We start from the raw sequence: 27346 nt of genomic DNA, 5'->3' as shown, positions 1-27346 counted from the left end.
TTAAAATGCTTTTCTTTGTTCAAATTATAGCCAAGTATTGTTAATCTAGCGTTAAATTCAAATTCACATTTCACTATGTTTTTGGAAAGCAAGTCTATTGACAATGTGCTTTAGTGAACCAAAGAATTTCACCATAAAAAACATCAAGTCAAATTTTTTGAAATGTTGAAGAAAAAAAAAAATTTTCTGAACACGTTTACAGATTATTTCTTGTAAAGATACTTCTCAAGGTAATAAAATGAAATTTTCAGTTTCATTAGAGCTAGAAGCACAAAGTCAGTCCCAGTTTAAATTTTTTTTCAGTCTGCCAGCCATAACAGTATTTATTAATATTTTACATTAATCTGCTGCTGCTTTCCCCACAGTAAAATTTGTCCATATTCCAGCCATAACCACCTCATTATGCCATTACAGTGTTATCATCTATCAGTCCAATCATCTGGTAATGTCTATGGTTTTATATTTTACAGTAGTATAATACATCCATAATTATGGTTTAGGTTTATGCTACTATAATATTTAACTTGGATAATTTAATATTGTAATATGTACTAAGATGGGAAATTGCGATACCACACAAGCTTTTCCACTTAGCAGTCTGTCATTTAGAAGAAAGAAAGAAAAAAAAAGGGGGGGGGGGGGGCTAAATCAGGGTGTGTACCAAGCTCCACTCTCCAAAATAAACTTCTTTGCTGTTAAGGATATAGGCAATAGCTCTGAAAACAACAACCACCACCACCATGGAAAGCACTACTTAAATTAATTGCTGGAAAGAAATTTCACTCTCTTGGTTACTTGTAGGATTGGCTCCAGCACACCCCCGTGACCCTGTGTTCGGATTCAGCGGGTTGGATAATGGATGGATGGATGGTTACTTGTAACAATTATATTGTTCATTATTGTACGGGACTCTCTTTTATGTCCACCTCAACCCGATTCTTGAAAGACCACACCTAATATAACAGTTCCTTAATTTTGCATGGCCAATGAGGCTTTCTGCTAGCAGTCTACCACGTTTAAGGCTAAAGGCTTATTGTGAAGGTTTACTACAAATCACTAGCTGACATAAAACACAAATCCAAAATAAATGATTGAATTAAATCAATAAAAGTCATAATTACAACATTGAAACATTGTGACTGATAGCTTAGGTGATCCACCATACTTTACCCAAAGTGGTCCCTGATTAGAAACATTGCTTTAAAGCATGTGTAGGAGACTGAAAGAATATCCCTAGCAGAAAAAAAAATAATAATAAAATAGGTCAGGTTAGTGGCAGCAAAGGTGAAAAGTCACTAAAAATGTATGCAAGTAAGAACTACAACTTGGGAAGAATGAATTACGATTTAGGCCAAAATAAAAAAAAAATAAGGCAGACTGGTAAAGGTGCTTAAAAATACAGATTTGCAGCAAACAAGGAGACTAGTTTAAGATTAGCTCCAGTAATAGCAATGTTGTGAATAATATACTGTACTTGTGACTTAAAAATAAGTGGATAGTCATTGAGGTGAAGTGGTTGAACCATATTGCAATTAACCACTCTATTTTGCAAGTAACAAGGTACATTTCACATCAGGACTCACCAGACAGACGATCTGCAAAGGCCATAGTCTCATTAATTCAGTTTCAAACCTGCTTAATATATATTGGTGATTTGTAACACTGAACCATATAATATACTGTAACTGGCTATTCTCATACTTGCTTGTTTATTTGCGCCATGCAGAGCTGCAGTATCCTGATCATTTCATCAGCAGAGCAGATTGTTGTCCTTTCAGACTCCACAGCTCGATGGCATTCTCGTCTAAAGACTTTCACAATGTTTCTCAGGTTTTTCTGTATAATATCCATACCTGATTTAAAAGTAAAGTTATAAAAATGTGCATGTATTCAACAAAATAATCTAAAAAATGACATTAAAATAACATGCATTGCTTTTTAATACAGGCTCCTAGTGTGCCCCCAGCCCCCAAAAAAGCTAACTCTTGCCTAATCATCTATGTTCATTACAAACAGCATCATGTGCACAAAATAAAAGAATGGTGGTTTTTATTACATCATTACGGGGTCAGCTTTACATAAAGAGGAGAAACTTGGACTAGTTTGATCTTAACCATACAGGCGAGTGTTAACACAACATACCAAAATGAATAGTTTCCAGCTGCCCTCAAATAAAATACTTATTGTATTTGTTGTGTCTGGAATAAGTTAAAAAGAATTGTATCTTTATTAAATTGTAATGACTTTTATTCATTACAAAGGCGTGAGAGGGACATCAATGAAGGACATAATCTATTGTGTATCCTATACATTCACATTTCATATCAGCAGTAACACATACATAGTTATTACATAGTTATTGTCTGTTTTTTTTTCACCTGTATTATTATCATTCTTTAATTTAATATTATTTATTGTATCAGTATGCTGCTGCTGAAGAATGTGAATTTCCCATTGGGATTAATAAAGTATCTATCTATCTACACTGATGCACTACACAATTCGGACAGCAATGAAGATGAGAAAAAACTGTAAGAAGCACTACCTCATACATACGATGACTCCAAAAGTTTAACGCTCAGAATACTACACCACCTGCCAATAATATTAGGCCTTACTTTAGTAAAAGAAAAACTACTAATACTGTATAAAAAGTACAGTACTTAAGTTAGTTACACTAATGCCCCCAATGGTTGTCTTAAGACATTTTCTGGGCAAAGCCAGCTAACACAGACGGCAGGTAAAAAAATAAAATAGAATTTCATTTAGCATAAACTCTCTTATACTCTGTTCTTCAACTTAAAAATGTTTCAAGTCAATAGATAGATATACTTTATTAATCCCGAGGGCAAATTCACATACTGCCGCAGCAGCATACTGATACAAAAAACAATATTAAAATTAAAGAGTAATAAAAATGCAGGTAAAAACAGACAATAACTTTGAATAATGTTACCGTTTAACTTTGAATAATCCTCACAATTACAGCCAACGAATTGCGTTTATTCAGTACGGCATTAAGTGACTAATGGTTCAGTTAAAAATAACATGCAGAACTGAAATTAAATTGCAAACAATTCAGTCTCACTTTCTAGGAAAGATTAACTTTGTTATAGACAGCGTCCCTGTATGACCCTTCACATTCTGTTGCCAAATACTGCAGGGACACGCACTGATTCGCAGCCACCCGGGGCTGTATTAAAAGATTAGATTTGGATGAATGAGACTTTTTCACCCTAATGGTTAGGATGTATCCGGAAGATATTTGTAAGTAGAGAATGTCTTTTTTGGAGTACTGTACTACATAAATTGTCACCGCAATAAACTGTGTTATGCTTTACGCATTATTTGTACAGTACCCGTGTTCATCCTCTGTTTACGCGAAAGTATTTGGTTTCTCTGAAAAGACCCCTTACAGTGTTGATTCCTGCTGGTTTTAGAATAGGTTGCATTACTCATAACCCTCAGCAAGATTAGACAGTTTCGGTAAACCCAAATATTAAATGTGTATACACTCCCGCTTCTAACAAAAAGTTGTATACCAAATAACACATAGAAATAACTCGATCAGTATCTAAGCAGTGCATTGTCAGATCAACAACACTGCCAAGAGGACGAGTTATTAGTAGCAGGTATGTGACATGTAGCAGTTAATCTCGACATTGTTAGTGGAGGTTTCATCTAAAAACTGGCAAATATAGTTAGTGTATTTCAAACAGAACAAATTAAAATGATAGTTAGATAGCTTTTAATAGGCAAGTGCATGGGAAAGAATAAGCAAGTATTATGGTGTTTAGAACAAGAGGACCTGTTTAAAACGGCCACCCTATTCAAAAAATGTGTTTTAGATGAACATAATAACAGAAAACAGCTCAATATTAGAGTACGGATATAATTTTACATAAAAACAAAAACAAAATTATCAAATTGCTGTACTTACTTTTCACAATTAAATGTCGTTATAATTGTTAGTCCTTTTCATGAGCTTGAAGTTTAAATTTTTAAATCTCCTTCGTTCCTCAATAGCCAATCAGAAATCGCCGCACTTTGAACCGGATTTAATATTGAAAAAGTCAATCGCCGTATAGGAAGTTAATGCTTGTTTTCAGGAAAAAAAAAGTCGAGGCGGGATTTGAAATAAAAGAGCAACACGCGTGCTGAATGTTAAGCCCCAGGTAAGCGAGATATGAGGTAGTTTTAATAGGCAACTTCAAAGTTCTCTTTATTGAAATAATTTAAACGTAATTTTACTAAAAAAATAAAAGGTTTTGTGTTGCAGGATACCTCACGTTCATTCTGACTACTGCAGAGCCTAACATTTCAGTATCATTAAGGTGATTTATATGGCACTAATATAAAAACATGCAGACGTGACACGGACTGTCGTTTCTTGTATTTACTTTTCGAGTGCCCGTTAAGTGAATTCTTCATTTAGTCATTCTTATGATTTAATAATGCCATTAGAAGTGTGCACTGCAAAACCGTCTCTTTACAGAGCAAACAAAACCGTGTAAAATTTCAGAAAATAGGGCACTTTAAACTTGGACAAGACTACTACAGCAATTGCAGTCCCGATGAGATGTTTTAAAAAACCCTGACAGGCTGACATCAAGAATAAAAAGCAAACAAAAGAGTGGAAGCTCCGGTCCAATAAAGTACAGAGAAGTCCTGATCAAAGAACTGTTCAAGAAAGCAAGTGAGCAGGAATGGACAAATTGTAAATGCATATGCTGTAGTAGTCTGCAGGGCTACCAGGTTTGCAAACTTGGTAGTCCAGGTACGCTTTATTGTAGCCCAGCAACTTTTAACAGCAATGTTTATTTGGAAAGTTCTGTTGCACAGGAGCTCATAGCACTCCATTGGCCCCCATATTATAAATATAATCAGCATCTTGGAAACATATTTTGGTAAATAGATGATTTTTGAATGACTGTCATGTTGAGAGTACATATTGGTTAATGATGAGCATCTTATTTCCATGAGATTACTCTTGTGCACTTTCTGTGACTGCATGAGGCAAGATCTGTTTGTAATGGAATATAGCCCTCTGATTTCAAAAGGTTAATGTCCATTTCCTAAGGGAGAACACTTGAAAATTTGTCACGGGTGCATTGTTGGAACATTCAAGACATTGCATTTTTCTACAGGCTGCTGAATAATTGATGCTGTTAAACTGGCATATATGTCTTTGGGATAGGAAAACTGGAGTGCGTGGAATAAAGTATGCACAAACACACTGAAAAGTGCAAAAACTGCACAGATTGTGTCATTTAAATAAACAGTCAATACTGGATGTAATTGAGACATCTCTTAGTAATCAGCATCATACTTGATACCTTTTGAATTGACCAAAGTTAGATACAGTATTTAGAAGTTTTAGACCAAAAACCTTATCTTAAAAAAGCATAACTTTCATTAAATATTTCAGTCTGGATTTTACCCTGTTCACTGAACTGAAAACAGACTTATTCTGTGTTTAAAGTGGTATTTTAATTCCCCCCACGGCTAGAAATTTCATTATTACTGCAAATTTAATCTGAATTGTACCCTTTGATACTATAGACTGTAGGCAGAATTTAGTTGGGCTGTCCGTTAATTTCATGAAAACATGAAGTTAGACATTTTTCTCAGTTATCACTACAAGCTGCAATATAATTATTTTTATGTGGCATATTCTTTTAAGAGAGCAGTGATAGTGAGGTATTATAAAGGAATATGTTTGTAGGTATGAAGGAGCCCCAGTCGCACTTCTTGACACACTTCTGTTGAATAATTTGTATGCTAATAGTACTCAGTGGTAGTATGTCAGAAAGATGGTGTGCAGAAGGCATTTATCCTCTTTAATAAAATCCCTTTGTGCGTCCAGGTGTCCGTGTGTGTGCGTCTTCTGGTGAAGTGCGCATGCGCGGGGCACGGTGCAATGTGCGATATTACTGTTACAGGCGTTTTACGGAAATACAAACCAGTATTACTGCGAGAGGAAATTAAAGGTACACTATACAGTGACGCATATTACAGCCACATACAAGCCAGTATTATTGTCAGAGGAGATTAAAGGCATATTACCGACGTGCACGCCTGTATTACCGCCAGAGAAAATTAAAGGTATATTACGGACGTACAAGACAGTATTACTGTCACAGAAAATTAAAGACACACAATACACGGCGGCAGCCCACGAGGAATGGTCAGCTCAGCAAGTAAACATCAACAAAAGAAAGGCTGAAAGAAAGAAAAATACGACCAACAAAAAGAATGAGGTCAAAGTCCCTTGCCAATTAATATAGACTGTTCCTACTAATGTTTGTGCACTACTGTTCTAGCACCCGTTATTGTAACGGGCTAAATGACTAGTTGTTAATAATGGAGCAGAAATCTCTCAGTTAAACAGTCATTCATCTGTTGGCAGGCAACTTAGGACATTAAAGGAAATTGATTCAAGACTGAATCTAACCAGGAAATATTTTTTCATACAGTTTGTTAAGTAAATTAGGAACAATCAGTTATGAAGTTGACTGGAAAACTTAGTGTGATTTTTTTTTTTTTTTTTAAACTTTTAGCTTAACAAATAATAAACCTGGTGGACTAAGTAATCTTTCATTTGTTAAGCTTATGCTTTGGTCCGATTTGTTAAGAGAGGTTACTAAACTAATAAGACTAAATATGAAGAACATAGTTCAATCGTTAAATTAATTCTACCCATTCAATGATCAATAATGGTTTCTTCTCATTTGTAGCATGGTTGTAAATTTAAAACAGAAAATTACTTGCAGCAATATCCATCCATTATCCAACACACTATATCCTAACTACAGGGTCACGGGGGTCTGCTGGAGCCAATCCCAGCCAACACAGGGCGCAAGGCAGGAAACAAACCCTGGGCAGGGTGCCAGCCCACGGCAGGGTGCGCAGACACACACCCCCACACCAAGCACACACTAGGGACAATTTAGGATCACCAATGCACCTAACCTGCATGTCTTTGGACTGTGGGAGGAAACCGGAGTACCCGGAGGAAACCCACGCAGACATGGGGAGAACATGCAAACTCCACGCTGGGTGGACCCGGGAAGCGAACCCGAGTCTCCTAACTGCGAGGCAGCAGCGCTACCCACTGCGCCACCGTGCTGCCCTTGCAGCAATATGACTGGGATACTTTATCTATAAAAAATGTACATGTTAGGTTATTTTCTCAATCCAAACAGACCCCTATGTGGTTGTGGGCATGAGTGGAGTGGACTCTGCTGTCCTGTTCAGGGTTGTTTCCTTCCTTGCTCTTTATATTAATGTACTAATGGAATAGGCTTCAACTCTTATACCCTAAAATGGATTATGTGTCTTTCAGAATGTCATGTTATTTAAATATTTTAAAGGATGTTTGTGGCATCTATAATGCTGATTTTCTACTATCAAAAATTATCCAATTTTGTAAATATAATTTGGTCATTGAATGATCTAGTTTGCTGTTCTTCCCTGTACTTAACTGTTAGAGTGCTCTTATTCTAAGTAAAACTTTGCTAGTGTTTATAATTCTATCTATCTATCTAATTCAAATTGCCATTCAAATAAGATTGTGTTATCCTAAGACTTTAGTGGTTTACTTTGCAAAATAATATTTTCTTATTGTTAATGTATAAATGTCAAACTGCTGAAAATATGTAAATAGTTTTAAAAAAAATTGTTCCCAGGAAAATTGGCGGTTAATCTAATATTTTTTTAAATGTACTTATTCTTTATCAAGTGAGGAAGCTACCAGTTCTAAAGTTTAAATCATGTTCTTATTACTGCCATTAAGTAAGTCTTAGATACACTCCACACTTTGGCAGAGACTACATGAAAACTCTCTGGCCTCCATAATAGAAACTCAACCAGGCACACACTGTCCAAAAATAAAATAACGCACATAAAATAAATTAGGCAAAATGTTTCACTTGAGTACCATTATGTACTATATTAGTAGAATTTGGCATTTATTTTATTCATATTCTGGGTGGGTTTGTACATTTACTGAGTGATAAATGGCCCACCTGTGATGACTCCCATGCATATATATATTTATATTTTAAAAAATATATTTTTCAGTTTGTGTGTTTTTATTTTTTATATATTAAATATAAATTATATATAGTGGTGGACGGCAGGAAGTCTTGCCCGGCCGGGCCGACAGAGGGCAGCCCCCTTGGTTTCCAGCAGGGCCAGGGGGCGCATGGACATTTCCAGGGCCTTATTTGGCCACACTTCCGCCACACCCGGAAGTATGTCCGGAAGAACGTTGGGCACCCATAGTCCTTCCAGGTGCCCTATAAAAAGGGGTAAGTCCCACCCTTCGATGGCCAGATTCGGAAGGAAGAGGACAAAGCCTGAGGAGGAGTGAAGGGAGAAAGACTGGTGGCAAGAAGGAACTGTCAGTTGTGTTGTTTGGTGCTTGATGCACTGTGCTGTGGAGAGCAGGAAGAAACGCTCCCCAATTGTAAATAAACGGTGCTGTGTGGTAAAATCGGAGTGCTAGCTAAAGTCTCCTACCTGTCTATATATACACACACACACACACACACACATAATAGATATAAAGTAGCTAGAACTTTATGAAACTTTTTATAGGAGCTCATTATATAAATAAAAGTACCTGCATGTTTGTATTTTTACACATGCTGTATTTGAAAGTTGACTGACTGACTCATTCACTCAATCAAATGTATCCAGTGTGCATCTCAAATACCCACCCCCAAGCCTGTCTTCTTTTTGCAAAACCAGAATATTTTCTCCCTGGACCAGGGATTCTTAAACTTTTAATTAATTTCAGTGTATTTGATAAAGCTGCATCAGGGATGTGAATCTAAAAAAGAAAGGGAAACCACACTGGAACAAAAGCACTGCTTCGACGCTGGGTGCTGCCAGTTTGCAAAATCAAGCAGAGAACTTGTGTACGCCAGGGATTGAGGTAGCGTGAAAATGTGCGTGGCTTTATGCCAAGTTTAATTTTTATACATTGTTGATGTGAGCATGGAAACGGGAGGATGCAACATGTTGGTATAATGCTAGGAGCCAAGAAGGGAATTATTGCATCAATGAAAGTGGGGCAATATATTGACAAATAATAATGGCCATATAATGTGCAATAAAATGTAAACATTTTTGTTTCCTTTCAAGCATATCACACATGTGAATATTACAAAAAAAAAAAAAAAAGAAAAATGGAAGGCAAATGTGTTGTTAAACTATAAAACAGGGAAAAGATTCCTGAGGCATTTCACTGCCAGTGGAAATGCTTATAATGTAAGCTGTAGTAAAGCTGAGAGCAGTAAATTCTTTATAACGAGTGCTAGTGTAGCGTAATTGGAACCTAAATTAATGTCATTACTTACAGCTGTGCTAGCAATAATATTTCATATCAGTATGGCTGATATGAAATCATGTGATGCCACCTATAAGTTATGATAGCTCAGCAGTGACTCAAAAAACAAAGACCAGATTTTCTGGAGATGTTCAGTAAAAAAAAAATGACCAAGTTTAAAATATGTTTTTTCTACTATTAAATTTTTAATATTATAATCAGTCATAACAATGTAATTTTTCATTTTGGGGATAGCATAGTATTTAAACAAAATATACTGTTGGAAAAGAGCTTTTAGTCAATATACCATTTCTGTGTATATTTAGGGAAATATAGCCAGTCAAATTCATAATCTCCAATAATAAGTCCAAAGACGTGAAATTTCAGTTCCATCGGTTACTCATATGACCAAATCAGCATGCCAAATTTCATTAAAATCTGTGACAATGAGGTCCAAAAGTGTGATCATTTGACATGGAATTACCCAAGTAAGTATTGGGGATAAATTGGAAGAGGGGAAGTGAGGGGGCGCCATACATGTCCTCAGCACTAGGGATGCTCTGATCAGGTTGTTTAAGGCCGATACTGATCACTGATTTTATGTTACTTGATCTGCCAATTCTGATACTGATTTTTTTCTTTGTTTTTTTCCCTTCTTTATCCCTTTAAAAACTTTTTATGCTAAGCTCCAGCATAACCAAATGCATAGAAGCTTTATGTCCTATATCAAAGTGTATTTTTATTATTGAAGTATAGACAACAAGTGTTAACTGTTAATTTTTTATTAACAAAATTAAGTTCTGTAGGCTTTTTGTTCAGTGACCATAAAAATACTAAAATAACTACAATTTCCTTACAATATATATTTTTGTACATATTTTATTAAAGTATCCATAATACATACAAAATAATAATTACAAGCTATCATATTGTTTAATTTTTTCTGTAATGCACCTATCTGAAGCAAGGCTTAATTAAAAAAGCAGTTTTCACCATTTCTCTTTTAAAAAAAAAAAAAAAAAAAAGTTTATATTCTCATATAGTCAATTAGTTGATATTGGCAATTGAAAAGTGCTTAAATTTAAATACACATGCACTTATAGGTTTTAATCATTTTAAATCATTAATTGCACTACAGCTTTTTTTGCGGATAAAAATATGCAGTTATTTTACTTATAAAACTTATGCTGTATGACACATAAATAATAAACAGTACAAATCTTTAAAAAAGTTGCAAATGTATCAAGTATTCATACGTTGTTTATGAAGAAGACATAAGACTAACATGTTTAACAAGTTTACAAGTAAAAGACACATTTTGCTGTAAAGCTGACAAGCCTATTGTTTACTAAGCAGCAATTTCAAATTTGACATTTGTCTTTTTCCAATTTAAAATGTAAGCTGCCTCACTTTAAAAAAAAAAAAATTGTTGTCCAACCTCAGTGTCTGGTTTAATTTAAAGGAAACAAAATGGTCTGAATTCAGTAAAGTAGTTTTCCTTGACGTTTGTCTAATTGCACAAGATGATGCCTCCAATTCCTTTTTATCAGTTTATTGCTCCACTTTCTTTAACATAAAGGCTAAGCTCTCTTATACGTTTAAAACAAGCCTTGACTTACTTCTCTTTGTTTATTCTGCAGGATGTTTGCTGCAAAAAAAAAAAACCTGCAACTAAATTCCCATAAAGCTTTTTGTGATTGTCCAAAAAAGTAGAAAGTGGAAGAGATACGATGCCTAGATAAATAAAATTATGTTTTTAACAACTTTTTCAGATGAACTTTGCCATTTACAATACATATTTCTAAACAAAACGTATTCCTGTCCAGAGCAAGTTGTACCTGTTCTGGTTACATATAAAGTTACCAGTCCAGCTAGGCATGTGTGTTCTTGGGATGTGTGAGAAATACTAGATTACAGTAATCCCTCCTCCATCGCGGGGGTTGCGTTCCAGAGCCACCCGCGAAATAAGAAAATCCGCGAAGTAGAAACCATATGTTTATATGGTTATTTTTATATTGTCATGCTTGGGTCACAGATTTGCGCAGAAACACAGGAGGTTGTAGAGAGACAGGAACGTTATTCAAACACTGCAAACAAACATTTGTCTCTTTTTCAAAAGTTTAAACTGTGCTCCATGACAAGACAGAGATGACAGTTCCGTCTCACAATTAAAAGAATGCAAACATATCTTCCTCTTCAAAGGAGTGCGAGTCAGGAGCAGAGCATGTCAGAGAGAGAGAGAGAGACAAAAGCAAACAAATCAATAGGGCTGTTTGGCTTTTAAGTATGCGAAGCACCGTGGCACAAAGCTGTTGAAGGCGGCAGCTCACACCCCCTCTGTCAGGAGCAGAGAGAGAGAGAGAGACAGATAAAAACAAACAGTGAAAAATCAATACGTGCCCTTTGAGCTTTTAAGTATGCGAAGCACCGTGTAGCATGTCGCTTCAGGAAGCAGCTTGCACAGAAGGTAGCAACGTGAAGATAATCTTTCAGCATTTTTAGACGAGCGTCCGTATCGTCTAGGTGTGCAAACAGCCCCCCTGCTCAATCCCCCTACGTCAAGATCAGAGAAACTCAGCGCAAGAGAGGGAGAAAAGTAAGTTGGGTAGCTTCTCAGCCATCTGCCAATAGCGTCCCTTGTATGAAATCAACTGGGCAAACCAACTGAGGAAGCATGTACAAGAAATTAAAAGATCCATTGTCCGCAGAAATCCGCGAAACAGCAAAAAATCCGCGATATATATTTAAATATGCTTACATATAAAATCCGCGATGGAGTGAAGCCGCGAAAGGCGAAGCGCGATATAGCGAGGGATTACTGTACTTGGAAAAAAACTTGTATAGTCAATAGAAGAATGAGCAAACATCACATAAGTGATTAGACTGAGGATTGAATCCGATTTTCCTAAATTTGTGAGGCAGCAGTGCTAACCAGTTAACCATTGCACTGTCCTGTATATAAAGAGTGAAAGTTGTTAGATCCCAAGATCTGGGTTTAATTCATAACCCTATGTCTTTGCACCTTGGATGTTCTCCACATATATGCATTGGTTTTTAAGACTTTCGCACTCTAAAAATACTTGTATCAAGTTAATTCTTCACTCTAAACTAGCCTATAATGACTGCATTAATGCGCATCATGGTGGATTGGCCTTTAAGAAGGCCAAAGATTACAAAGGAAATGATTTTCTTGCAAGTATTACCATAATTGCCTTCATTATTTTCCAGTTGCTCTGTGTGTTAAATAAATGCATACTGGATATTAAGAAGGTTTTGAATTATTTTTTCTTTTTCTGGTTTCCCAAATAAAATGAGCATTTATTGAGAAATAGTTGTACTGTAAAACCTGTCTGAACTAAGTCTGTTTATCCACAATAAGAACAAGAAACTTTAAAAGCATATTGCTGTTTAGGTTTTACCAAAAATTTCAATTGCTTTTTCTGAGTCAGTATTTTTTTTTTTCATATAGGTTTGGCTGTTGTGGACTTGATTACTTTTGAAGATGAAGAAGGACTCTGTACGGAGTGCTAGCTACACAGTAGATTGTGAGGACTTTGTTCAAGTGGTGGAATTCAGTCCTTTTGATTCTGGTACTCCTGCCTCCCTTCTTGCGTATGGTGGAAATCAGTATGTTGCTGTAGGAACTTGCACATTTCAGGTAAACTAATCAAGTTTCTTGAATGAGCCATTAGTGGTGGGAGTTGCCAGGGGGATCATGATATAATATAATAAAACAAAACTAATGTGATAAGAAACTTAAATCTTTTTTATGGAAAATATACTTCTCTAAAAGACTGTGATCTTCTGCTACAATTACAATTAAATGTTGTTAATATTCTGTGTGCTGCATGAATGAATATACAGTAGCTAACATGAGTTACATGTCACTAGATAAATGTTAATGAGCTGTTTGGTTCTCAAATATGAATTGGCCATGATGGAAAAAATATAAAGTGTTTTCCACCTCAACTCAGTTTTTCCAGCTATGCTCAAATAGCTTCACACCATTATTAAGACACTTGTTTAATCTGTCATTGGCGTCTGCTTATATTGTATGTGCAAAACATACTACCAAGTCATGGGTAAAGAGAGTGGGTGCAATATGTGAGTATAATGATTTTCTAAATATCATGAACAAATTAAATTGCATATCTTGTACCTTACCATGTCTACACAGCAACACATACTTCTGGGCAAGGCTGTTAGCTGTATATCTCTCTGAAACATTTTACTGTATGTTCATAAGAATTACTTATGAATGCTTTGAAATCAATTCAGTTGTTTTTATGTCAGGTGCCTCCTGACTCACTGGTGCAAGAAAACCCCAACATGATACCATTCAACTCATCTTGATGTCTAATTACACAAGACATTGGGCTTTTTGGGGTTCCTCCCCATTTTTAATCTCCTCGACCCAAAAAAAACTTAATTTTAGGCAATGTTTGGACAATACTTTGGACAAAACTCTGGAGTTTTTTTTTGTTTTTTCTGTCCACCCTGGCCATCGGACCTTACTCCTTATTATGTTAACTAAGGTTGTCTTATTTTAATTTCTTTTTTGTCTTTTATTCTTTTTTTCTTCATTATGTAAAGCTCTTTGAGCTACTTTTTGTATGAAAATGTGCTATATAAATAAATGTTGTTGTTGTTGTTGTAATACTTTATGCTGAAAATTACATCCTAACCCAGTAGTTGTTTTCAGCAAAAATGATTAGAAAGGACTTGAAGTTGTGCATGTTCATCAACTGACCCCAGAGGTTCAACCCCTAACGTGATATGAGGGGTCAAATTTAATCCTTTTCACAAAACTTAGAATGAGTACCAGTGATATAGATATTTGGCGTGTAGTTTTATTCTATTACAGTATGATGGTGCTGTTCATGAATATGGTAATACTTTTCATATTTGATTCATTACCGATCATCCTATTCTTCCAAGAGCCACTGCCAGAAGGTTGAAATGACAATTTTCAAAAATAAGCATGCGGGGTATCATTTTAAACTATTTCAAGGTCAATGATTGCAAATATTATGCTATTTTTGATCCTTTACTAATTGTTTAGCACTCTATGGACCTCTATTGGAGGGTGAAAATATCTAATTTATATTCCATTAGCAAATATTCAAGGCCCTAATGTATAAACAGTGCGTATGCACAAAAATGTTGTGTAAGCCCATTTCCATGCTCAAATCGCGATGTATAAAACCTAAACTTGGCATAAAGCCACTTACATTTTCACGGTAGCTAAATGCTTAGCGTATGCAAGTTCTCCGCTCGGTTTTGCAGACTGGCGGCACCCAGCGTCAAAGCAGTGCTGCTGTTCCAGTGTGGTTTCCCTTTCTTTTTTAGATCCACATCACTGACACGGCTTTATAAATACACTGAAAATAACATCATATTCGTTATTAGTTTAATGCATCTGATTGTAATTAACTTGTAACAATATAATGGTCCACAGACTGGTCAAACTATTCTAAATACCATAGCTGCTTTAGCGTTGTTACTCTCACTGCACCTTCTTCTTTCAGCTGCTCCCGTTAGGGGTTGCTACAGCGGATCATCTTTTTCCATATTACTCTCACTGCACCACTCGGAGTATTTACAGTATATTACTGTGTCTGAGTGGGGAATCACAGCTCTACAGATGATTGGAAAGAGATTACTGGTATACAGCATCAAGCACACACTGCCTCAGCCATGCTGTCTATTGAACTGCTCTCATACGGCAAACGCTTCAGAGCCTTGCCTTGCGGTTCAGAAACAGTTTCATCCCAAGAACTATAAACGCACTCAATCAGTCCATCAAGTGCTCCTTGTAGAATGCTTTGTACTTATAAATACAATTACCTCACTGTAAACTTGCGATACAATTATAATATTGCACAACCTGAGCCACTTTATAAAGCGCGTATTTACATATGATAACGATATAATTTTTAAGATGAAATGCAGGAAAATATGTTTATTACATTATACAGATAAACCTAACTTCATTAAAATAATCTATATTGTTAATAATTAAACATGTGAGGACATGTGCTGCAGTGCTAGTGAGGAGCTAGTGCTCCGTTCACGGATTGTTCCTGCCTCGCACTGTATTCTTGCTGCGGCTGGCGCAACACTGGAAGGATAGATGGATAGAATAATTAAACATGTACAACGAAGATATTTCAATGTTCCTTAAAAGTTTTGAAGAATGTGCGTTCTAAGCTTACAGATGGCTTAACGTCTATTACAGAGCTGATTGTGTGGCGATTGGGTATTTGGAGAAGGAAAAGTATGGACAAGAATTGGGGGTTAGTACGCTTGAAAGAGACAGTACTGCTGCAATAAATTATTTCATTGGTCGCGCACGGCGCAGCAAGCATCTTGCATGAGGCAGGAACAATCACTGCATCACCATGTTCCCATGTATAATAACATGCTTTAACTCCTATCATCATGAAAATGATATCAAGTATACATCTCAGTATTTTAATTATTCAGAGAGCTGTAATATCACGAATGTAATGGATTCTGTGTCCTGTCGGAGGAAGAGAAAGCCCGTTTAAGAAACACGTAGTGATTCACACACACAGAGCGCATAGAAGATCAAATACAAAACAAAGCATTTAACGTGCTACTGTAGTTATGATGGGATTTGAGAAATTAGTAAATTAAACGATTTTAAGATGAAGTTTACTGTATAATGTTCTACTTTAATGACAAAATAAACTATATGATTAAAGTTGACATTTCCTGCTTTTTTCTCCACTTTTTTGCCAATTTTTTTTTCCTCTGTACCCTAATAAGCTTTCATATGACACTCAGACGGTGGGCTACAACTTGCCTTTTCATGGTGACTTTGATATGTGACAACGTCTTTTATTTTGGGCACTGTGCGACTTTGTGAACTTGAGCTTTCGAGTTTCTCCGACACTCTATGTCACTCGATCAGCTTCCTTTTGTTGTTTATACCACTGTTTAAATCAACAAATAGTAAGTTTTTCCTTGCCTCCACTTGGTATTCGCTGAAATTCTTCTATTTTCCCCTGTGGTTTTGCCTTTTTATATAACGCTGAGCTTAAGGGCTTTGATTTGCATATTCAAAATTGATTTGAATATTGATTTGCATATTCAAAGAGGTGTAATTCTGGGAGGAGTTTGGGGAGTGGCAGCAGGTGCGTGCACGTGCATTACTTTTCACGCTGACCGGGATTTATGTAGTAGAAGAACGTGGATGTTGGCGAACGCACAGATTCATGCACCTGGATTTTTTTGTGCGTACGCACATTTCCGCTTTTGTCCTTGCGCCATATTTTAGTGTGAATTCTACGCACACTGTTATGCCTGAGGCCCATAGACTTTAAATATTTGAATTGAAGTATACATTTTAATTTTTACAAATATTTGACGCAACTGTTCTTTTTTCATTCAGCCCAAAAAGCCTGTCACTGCAGATGACGTGGGTATTTTTCAGTCTCCTAATACTTCAGGGCATGCATAGTGGTTAAACCATTTCAGAGGTGGTATTGGTCCACAAACTGGTAGCACAAAGCAAAATAAAGTAAATTATTATATGACTGTATATGTGAAGTACAAAATGGTAACTTCAGTCTATATATATATATATATATATATATATATATATATATATATATATATATAATCTCATAGGGTCCCTGCCATTGGACTAACAGTTTAAAGTGTAAGCTGTGGATAAGTACCATTACCTAATCCCTAGGTGAAATTCATTCAATGTGTTCCCATACTGGGGGACATAGCTTCCCAAAACTGTTACAGAATTGGGTGACACCTTCTTTTATATTGATTCGGTATCTATGCATGCCTTCTGGCCTTCCATGACTGAATCCAGGATCTCTCTCATATAGCAACTCAAGGGCTGAAAAATATATGGGTGCATGTGGTACCTCACAATATCCAAATTGTTGATCTCAGTTTCTTCAAATTAGTTTGCTTTACCTTGCGTGGCATCTTATTCAGGATATGGTTAAAGCATTCCACTAGTTGAATGAATTTCAATTTAAAATTCAATTTCACTGAATTTCCCCTTGGGATTAATAAAGTATCTATCTATCTATCTATCTATCTGTCTGTCTGTCTGTCTGTCTGTCTGTCTGTCTGTCTGTCTGTCTGTCTGTCTAGTTCATTAATCTGTAGGTGATCACACAGATCTAGTGTATAAAAGTGTACGTATGGAAGTGTGTGTGTCTGTCCGGCCCAGAAGTGAGAGGTGAAGTCGGGGTAAGGGCTCTACCTCCGAGGAAACAGAAAACTCTCTTAGCCGCTAATAACACAAGTGGGGCCTGTACATCAGCAAAATTAAACCTCCAAAGAAAGACAAAGTCGCTTAGCCGCGAACATCTGCAAAATGGTATCCCTTTTACTTTTTTTACCGCTGCTAATGCACAAGCGATGCAAACACGTTGGCAAAACAAATCCTCCTAGGAGAGAGATGCCCGGGTAGTTCCTTTCAATTACCTGACATCTCTACATTTCAGTTTTTTTTTCCTGACGATTTCAATAGTTTCTAGGACCCCGTGCTTTTTACAGTACAGGCTTATAGTATATTATATTGCTTAATTTGAAACACTTTTGTGTAGTTGTTTGCAGACAGTCTGAAGTTAAAAACATTCCTTAGTCTGTTAGGAACTCCTTGGGTTAGCTGTACAGACAGACATTCCAAATCATTTCCCATGAAATAGATTTTGAAATCTCAACTCTCACTGTGATGGTTTCTGAGTATTAATTAGTGTTGTGTGTTTTACTGATAATAAAAATTACCACACTGCCAAAATGTTAGAACAATACTGTGCTAGCATTAGGATTACTACTTGAAAATGTGACTGAAATTGCTTTAAGCTATGTTAATTGAAAAGTAAATGTTGTGTCTTTAAGAAAGACACAGACAGTATGGAGTAGGTGTGCTGATTCTTTTCATGCAGTGCTGCGTCTGTGTGACTAGTACAAAACCAAATCACTTTATCTGAGCTATGCTACATACGTTTCAATTTAGTTTACAAAAAACGAGATTGAATAGGTTGATAACACTAGTCTTCCCTAACTTGTTGATAAATGGGGCAGTTGAAGTAAAATATGAAAATACTTTGCTCATAAGGAAAAAGGACAACATGCAGGCTTGTCTTGCCTAAGGAGATAGCATATACAGTTAGGTCCATAAATATTTGGACAGAGAACTTTTTTCTAATTTTGGTTCTGTACATTACCACAATGAATTTTAAATGAAACAACTCAGATGCAGTTGAAGTGCAGACTTTCAGCTTTAATTCAGTGGGGTGAACAAAACGATTGCATAAAAATGTGAGGCAACTAAAGGATTTTTTTTAACACAATCCCTTCATTTCATGGGCTCATAAGTAATTGGACAAATTAAATAATGAAATAAAATGTTCATTTCTAATACAGTGGAACCTCGAGATACGATCACCTCTGTATACGAGAAATTCAAAATACGAGGAAAGTATGAGCGAAAAATTCAGATCTAAATGCGAGCATTGGCTCGCGTAACGAGCCACGAGCCAGGCTGTGGGTATAGCTCGCGGCTTAGCGAGGGGGGCGTGGTAGCAGTTGCGAGCCGCGATCTGCGGTGTCTGCGTTTCTCACTTAAGTGCACAGGTGGGAAACTGCCCACATCCATGATTGTTCCTGTGGCTGATGGGCTGCAGCTGCCATGTCCTCCCCGCATATATAGAGAAGCGCGAGCCGGTTAAGGGGGAGAAGAAGTAAAAGAAAAGAGAGGACGGAGGTTGCGGCGGGCAGGCGGGCGTAGGAAGTCGGTGCGGGAGAGCAAGCGAGTGCAGGCTCGCGTGTAGCTGAACAGTGAGCTGAACAGGCGAGCCAAACAGCTGAAGCAGGACGGTGTAGAGAAGGTCAGCTGCATTAAGAGTGTCTCGCCTGTTGCAGAGCCCGCAGGTGAGACGCTAACAGAGAAGAAGCACCGGGGATTGTCATCTGTTTTTTAAAGACTGCATCCTTTTGACGTTTAACCTCGTGTTAAAGGATTGTTATTCTTGTGTATTTTAAACCTCCACTTCACAACTGTTTTAAGGATTATTTATTTAAAGATTTATTGAATGCTCTACTGCACTTTGGACACCTGTTTTGATTCTTTTAATAATCAGTTATATTATTTACCAGTGTTATTTATTAAAGGTAGACTACAGTATATATAATTTATCAGTGTTATTTGTTAGGAAAATTGATTTTTATGTTAATATATTTGGGGTGCGGAACGGATTAACTGGATTTCCATTATTTTCAATGGGGAAGTTTGTTCTAGATACGAGAAATTCGCTATACAAGCTCAGTGCTGGAACGAATTAAACTCGTATCTAGAGGTTCCACTGTACTTGGTTGAAAAGCCTTTGCTGGCAATGACAGCCTGAAGTCTTGAGCTCATGGACATCACCAGATGCTGGGTTTCCTCCTTTTTAATGCTCTGCCATGTCTTTACTGCAGCGGCTTTCAGTTGCTGTTTGTTTATGGGCCTTTCTGTCTGAAGTTTAGTCTTCAACAAGTGAAATGCATGCTCAATTGGGTTAAGATCAGGTGACTGACTTGGCCATTCAAGAATTTTCCACTTCTTTGCTGTAATAAACTCCTGGGTTGCTTTGGCTGTATGTTTTTGGTCATTGTCCATCTGTATCATGAAACACCGCCCAATCAATTTGACTGCATTTAGCTGGATTTGAGCAGACTGTATGTCTCTGAAAACCTCAGAATTCATTCGGCTGCTTCTGTCCTGTGTCACATCATCAATAAACACTAGTATCCCAGTGCCACTGGCAGCCATGCACGCCCAAGCCATCACACTGCCTCCACCGTGTTTTACAGATGATGTGGTATGCTTTGGATAATGAGCTGTTCCACGTCTTCTCCATACTTTTTTCTTGCAGTATCCCAGTGCCACTGGCAGTCATGCATGCCCAAGCCATCACACTGCCTCCACCGTGTTTTACAGATGATGTAGTATGCTTTGTATAATGAGCTGTTCCACATCTTCTCCATACTTTTTTCTTGCCATCATTCTGGTAGAGGTTGATCTTGGTTTCATCTGTCCAAAGAATGTTTTTTCCAGAACTGTGCTGGCTTTTTTAGATGTTCTTTAGCAAAGTCCAATCTAGCCTTTCTATTCTTGAGACTTATGAGGGCTTAAATTGACTTTGCTTAATAGTTTAAACTATTGGTATAACAGTGCCAGCAAAAGCTAGACTATGACATCACTTGGGATATGAGCACCACTTACTTTTTAAGGTGCATGCATATTTTTTTGCTATAGGTTCTGTGTATTAGATTTGCTTTGTAATTTTGTTTCAAGAACTGGTTGATAATTTTTTAAGAAAAAGTTCTGTCTCTAAGGACTATCAAACCTTCTCATTGCTGGGTCCCCACTTCTAATACAATGAAAGTAATGGGTATTTAATGTATAGTACCTTCATTTTGCCTTAACATTTACAAATATGTTACCCTGGTAATATATGATTCTGTCTGAAATACTGTATGCAACCGTATTACTTTGTTAGTAATAAGAGAATAAAATTTCAATTAATGAAATAAACATTTATGAGATTTTATAATGTCAAATTTTAATAGGAAGTTAGTTACTTCACTGTTCATTGGGATTGCAAATTAAAGTTAATTTTCGGGTAGCTGAAACCAAATGGCTCCATGTTCACAGAAATATCAACCCCCTACTTGGAATTTCAAGCACTGTATAAAGCAGGCATGTCAAACTCACTACCATTGGTGGGCTGCTTCGAGTGCCATACGTGCGTCAGCGGGACGTACTGTAACAAATACTATTATACTATTATACAAAGTTACTGTAGCTTTCTTTCCAATACTGAAAACTTTAAAAAATGTAACACTTAAAGTTTAAAGAAAAGCAATTTATTTCCATGCAGCCTCCATACAACAGTGTAGAATTAGAGTCTTAGCCTCTTAGCTAGGTCCTTATTATATTATATTCATTATATTATATTCATTGCTTATATAGGAGCCTTACAGTGTGAGATTTATTTCTTTTGTCCCGACACTTGGCATCTCTTGTTAGTAACCAGTTTGTCAATATCAGGCTTGAAATCTTGTGCAGCTGCAACTTTTATGAGGGATGAAAGGTGCTCAACGGTAAGTCTTGAGCGATGTGGGGTTTTGGTAGCTTTCATTAACGAAAACAATTGCTCACAAAGGTAAGTGCTTCCGAACATTGACAGTACTCTCGATGCCAACTTACGGATCTGCACATACAAGGGTGGCAGGTAAGCATACAAGCCTGGCACACCAACTTCGTGTATTTTGCCTTCAGAATAGAATCTGACTGCACTTCAATCAATTCCATTTGGATATTCTCAGGCACATTCTCAACGTTGTAAGAGAACAGCGCAATGCCCTGTTTGTGTGAACTGAAATCACGAAAATGCTCACTGAATTCATTGCTCAGTAATTCAAGTTGGAAAACAAATCCTCCAAAAATCAAATTTTACTTTACTATGTTTACTTCAAAGTTTATATTGTAAAATAAGCTGATACGCAAAAAGCCACCTGACCTACAATAATTTTACAAACTCAAAATCACAAAAATCCATATTACTAACCGAGAATGCTAAACCGGATGATGGACGCAGGCACATCCGGCAATGGGCCGTAGCTGCAAAAAGACGTACTGCGCAGGCGCAAAAAGAGTCCGCGACGGATCCATATTACTAACCGAGAATGCTAAACTGGATGATGGACGCAGGCACATCCGGCAATGGGCCGTAGCTGCAAAAAGACGTACTGCGCAGGCGCAAAAAGAGTCCGCGACGGACAAGACCACAGAAAAAAGGAGTGAGCACAGGAAAAATGGAGAAATGAGGAAACGCAGGCAAAGCACGAAACACATTGCACACGAAACTAGACCCAAAAAAAAAAAAAAAAGACGCTCGCGCACAACAGCAAGGCACCCCCCCCCCCCCTACAGGCACCGGACGGGACACACACCAAGAGGGGGATTCAACAAGCCCATGGAACAAACCACCCCACAGACCCTACAAGCAAGGGACGGGACACACACAAACAGGGGGATTCAACAAGACACAGGAACACAAAAAGAAAGAAGACGCTCGCGCGACAACAATCCTCAACCCCCCCCCCCCACACATCCCTAAGAAGTGACACCCAAAGCCACATATTCTAAAGTGAACATCAACACCTTCACACTAGACAGCATAGGTGTCAGCATTGGTGGATCTCCTTACAATAAAGCACTATTAACCGTTCAACTGCAGAAAAGGAAACATATTAACAGTGACTGCGATCCTCCTTATTACTTATCCATATTTCGCATGCTGAGAAAGAAACAAGTCATGAATACACGGTCACGGGTACAAAACGAAAAGGAAAGGATAACAGGAACAAACACACGAACACGAAAGAAACAACAAAATAGACGGCTATGCAGCATAGGTGGATCTCATTACAATAAGGCACTATTAACCGTTCAACCGCAGAAAAGGCTCCATATTAACAGTGAGTGCAATACTCCTTATTACTTATCCATATTTCTAAAAGAAAAAATGACTCGACTCCAAAAACGCAAAGCTCAACTAAAGCTTCTAACTAACGATGTACCTAAAAGTAAAAACTTTATGAACTGCATTAGATCCTACAATAGTTCATTTAATATGCACAAATCTACATCCTAGATCCACATGACGCAAACTATCAATCAAAGTGCTGCATCGCAACAGGCACGGATTCAAAACGAAACACCTCCCGTCTCAGACATACGTTAATGGCAGCGAAGGCTACAACGGGCTTCTCACACAGCACAGGCAAATCGATTACAGCTCCAAAACAACACGTCCCAAATACTACACATGCAACAACGCGCCTCTCAAACGGCACAAGCAAAACATACACCAGGAAAATTCATTCGGATTAATGAATGTCATTTGCAATCATTGTCATTCAGTTCACTTCCCTGAAGAAACAACTGGCAATACAAGTTATACATTTACACGTTGTTGTCAAAAGGGTCAAATTAGACTGCCTTCTTTACATTCATATACTGAATATCTACAGAAGCTTATAACTGACGATGTACCTGAAAGTGAAATCTTTATCAACTACATTAGATCCTACAAATCGGAATCCACTATGAACATTAACGGTGGCACTGCACGTGACATCCGTCTTGAAAAAATGTTGTTTATTGATGAATGTACACTGGCATGAACAAACGTTTATGAATAATAATATTCGATTTGGAGGAAAGGTACTTTTATGAGGAGGAGATTTTAGACAGTGATTAGCTATTCTTCCAGATGCCATACACTCAGCTATTGTTCAGTGCACCTTAAAATACGCAGACAATTGGCATTGCTTTCAAAAGATACAGTTAGTAAAAAAGATACGATGTCCAGAACCAGATCATAACAATTGCTTATTACAACTGAGAGATGGTACACTCACCAATACAGATGGACTTCAGCCACATATTATTACAATTCCTCAAGCCTTTATCTGCGACGACTTAGTTACAGAGAGATTTGGAACAGCAATCTCATTAGACCAAATGCCCCTTTTAACACAACGCACTATATTATGTCCAAAAAATATTAATGTGGAAAACATAAATACCCAAGTCATTCCATTACTTCCTGAAAAGACACAACTCTTTCTAAGCTCTGACAAACTTGACTCTGATCACAACAACAGCCATCTTAAATGACCTTACAAGTTCTGAGCTGGAATTACCTTTTACACTTAAACGGCGTGTACAAAGAAATTTTCAAATAAACCTTTACACTGTGCCACACACTTTATTGTTTGCTTTCTATTTGCATCATCTACACCGTCACACTATTCTATATCTCATTCATACATCACGCTCTTTGTCATTCCCAACACCAGGGGTTGGCGAGCGAAGCGAGCAGGGGGCGGAGCCCCCTAGTATGTTAATAAACAACTCACCAACTTCTCGCGTCCACTTCAGATCTTCAGCTGTAGTCTGCACTAACTGTTCGTTACAGTACTAGCACAAAATTACATGAAACTAGAGCAAAAAAAGGTGAAAATATGCGGGCTATTACTACTCGTGATGGTCAGTTCTGCCCAGTGGCCAGTCTCAGCAGCCCAGTCAGTAGTGTAGCGTTAGCAGGGGCGGTTCTAGGCTCGTGGCGGCCCTGGGCAGAGAAAGAATCGGTGGCCCCTTCGCCTGGCAATGTCAATACGGTATCTTATGCACGGTGGATGGCCACATCCGTTGCGGACACTGCATAGCCGCCTTGTGCTCATGACACGCTTCTATATACGCGTGTCTGTAAGTTGAAAACCAAGTGGCGGCCCATGATATTCTCATTACGGCAGAACATTATAATACTACATATAGCTTAGTGCTCCGACTCTAGCAACATTTGTAAATACAGCGTACTAATTAACAAGAAACTGAATGTTTTTCGGCCACATTGCCGTCAGCTGTGTCGCTATTTTTTCTTTCTGTTTTATATTCAATATATATTTGCGTGGCGGCCCCTGGGATTTGGCGGCACTGTGCAGGTGCACAGTTTGCACATGCCTAAGGCCACCCCTGCTGCCCGCTGCTGCAGCCTAGCACTTCAGTTGTGATGCTGCGGCTCATTAACTTTGGTCAAGGCTCGTGGCTATACTAGCAGATGACGTTTCCAGTACCATAATGCCATGGAAAAACGCGCTTTTGTCAGAAGGCAGAAGTAAGAAAAGTCAATAAGTAACACCGAAGATGCAGAATGATTCAATCACAAACGATAGTAATCATTTTGTACAAGTTCAGTGCTAACTAGGATCTGTCATGCGGGCAGCACAGATTTCTGTTGCGGGCCGCGTGTTTGACATGCCTGGTATAAAGTACCTGCCTGTACCTCAAAACTAGAAGGATCCAAGGATGAGTCAGTATCTTTTTCTGCAACAGTTCAAAGTTAGTAGAATGGCTCTCAGCCAAATCCAAATATGTCTTCAGCTCTTTGTCCATGAAAAATGGTGCCTATAAATGTACCCAGTCGCACTGAGGCCAGTCATAACTTTTCGTTAATCTTTTAGAAGCTAATAGGTTGGCTTCACCATCTTTGTGGCGCAAAGAAGTGTGCACTTGCAGTGGTTACATGCCTCATTCCTCTTGGATTTTCTGTTTTGCACTCCTACTTGTCTCCACCTTCACGAACAAGGTTTGCTGGTTAGCTTCTTGTGTTTGGAGTCCTCAAAATTGATCGGCAAGCTATTGACATGTTCAGAATGTTCGTCTGTCTGTCTTTTTTCATCAGGAAATCCTGCAGACTATGCCAATGTAAATAGGAAAAGGACAAATAAACATACAAAAATTGCAAGTCCAACCGGGAGGCTCTGCTAATTTTCAGGTTAAATGAAAAAAAAAAAAATTCAGATTTCTCAGTAGGCTTTGCGCCCTCAGAACCAAGTTACCAAAACTATACTATAAAATTTCAGTAATTATTTACCACTCTGATGCTGATCTTTCTGATCATGAAATAGGTCACTTATGATAGCAATTGACGAGAATAATTCATAATTGCAGAATTATGGTATTTGACCCTTCCTGTAGAGAGAATCTTACTCTTAAACGATTTGGACGTAAGTTTTGAGTTTGGTATTTTTCCGTCCAGCCATTATAGCTCTACACCATCCTCAAGAAACCATGATATACAGACACACACACACCCATCATCGAGATATCAATCTTTTCAGTATCTGGGGATCATAAAACATAAAGATCCATTGAAAACTGGAGATCAAAATTTTTAACAAATCTAAAGCTTTCACTCCTCCTCCATAGATGATAGGTTATGGTGGTTGGGCAGGTGGGTGCAAAGCAAAAAACCTTTTCATTTAGATATTCAGTCATGGACAGAATCTTCTGCACCACCTAGTTCCTGGTCTTTAAATGACCCTTGAAACTGCATGAATAGGTCTTCCACTCTGTGAAACTTTGCCTTGTGCGTGTTTTTATTGGCCCCCATTGGAAATCATTTTAGTTAGTGCTGCCGCTAATGATTATTTTGTAAATGAGTATTCTATCAACTATTTAATCAATTTACCAACTCATTTTTTCCCAAACAATTCAAAAAAGGTATATGAATGTTTGCTGTTTTTGATTTTTTTATGGAAAAATGTTATATATAGAGCTTGAAAGTAAAACACGTGAAGTCATTTCACACTAGAATTACCACCCTAAATCCTTTCTCACCTCTCCATCAGCATCTCTTGTCCTGTAAATGTGTCGATAAGCAGCAAGCAGCCTGTTATCCCATCCCGGCCCACCGCGGCAGTTCAGTTCGCAAAGAGGTTTCTCAGTGTTTATCTTCGAGTGAAGTGCTGGAGCTTTTATAAGGTAAAAAAGTACATTGTCATTTGGAATACATACATTTCATGCGTATCAACAACAATCTATGTAAAAATGTTGTTAACACAAACATTTTTCATGTTTTAGTAATAACTGACAAAATGTAGACATAAAATGTATAAACTGTGAAGCCTGAAATACAAATATGAAATAAACACTTTCACTAAAGATACAAGTATAACAAAACAAGTGCACTTTTATTCAAGAATTTAACCGAAGAAAAAAGAAAGCAGATTACGGTAGGCAGTTGATACGACAGCTTGCGTGGTGCAATGCTAAGAACTGCTGACTCCCAATCAAGAGCTTCTGGGTTCGATGCTGGCAGCTTCTCAAGTTTACCGTTTTGAGTAGAGAGCGGCTGTTATTGTTAATATTATGCAATAAAAGCATACATTTGATTTGCATCTGTAACAGCCGCTGTAAATATATATAGTACTTGTCAAAGTTAGCTTTTTTTCTTCTTCAGTTTTATTCTTTCACTCACGTTCACGCTCCCACAACACCTCCCTGCCCCCCCAAACCCCCGATCTGACGCTGTATTCAGATAAAAACGTGTACTTGACTGGGAATAATTGTGATGATTTTATATAGCACTGAACCCACCTCTCTGTACTATTCTG

At 37.5% G+C, this 27346-nt stretch overlaps 2 protein-coding genes across 2 annotated transcripts in view; one reads left to right on the top strand and one right to left on the bottom strand.

Moving 5' to 3' along the window:
- parpbp (PARP1 binding protein) overlaps window positions 1-4046 on the bottom strand; it is an 80387-nt gene extending 76341 nt beyond the window's left edge. Inside the window, exons 1-2 of the mRNA XM_028816501.2 lie at window positions 3941-4046; window positions 1702-1853 (exon numbers count right to left, since the gene is read on the bottom strand). Coding sequence (XP_028672334.2) covers window positions 1702-1851 — 150 coding nt within the window. The 5' untranslated portion in view covers window positions 1852-1853; window positions 3941-4046. The remainder of the gene's footprint in view (window positions 1-1701; window positions 1854-3940) is intronic.
- Window positions 4047-4078: 32 nt separating this feature from the next.
- The window catches only part of nup37 (nucleoporin 37), a 143091-nt gene continuing 119823 nt past the window's right edge, over window positions 4079-27346 (top strand). The window contains 2 exon segments of the mRNA XM_028816513.2: window positions 4079-4175; window positions 12804-12992. Coding sequence (XP_028672346.1) covers window positions 12837-12992 — 156 coding nt within the window. The 5' untranslated portion in view covers window positions 4079-4175; window positions 12804-12836.

Source organism: Erpetoichthys calabaricus, chromosome 1 (assembly GCF_900747795.2).
Source record: "Erpetoichthys calabaricus chromosome 1, fErpCal1.3, whole genome shotgun sequence".
Taxonomy (NCBI): domain Eukaryota; kingdom Metazoa; phylum Chordata; class Cladistia; order Polypteriformes; family Polypteridae; genus Erpetoichthys; species Erpetoichthys calabaricus.
The sequence above is the reverse complement of the archived record's forward strand: the minus strand, read 5'-3'. Positions and strand labels throughout refer to the sequence as shown.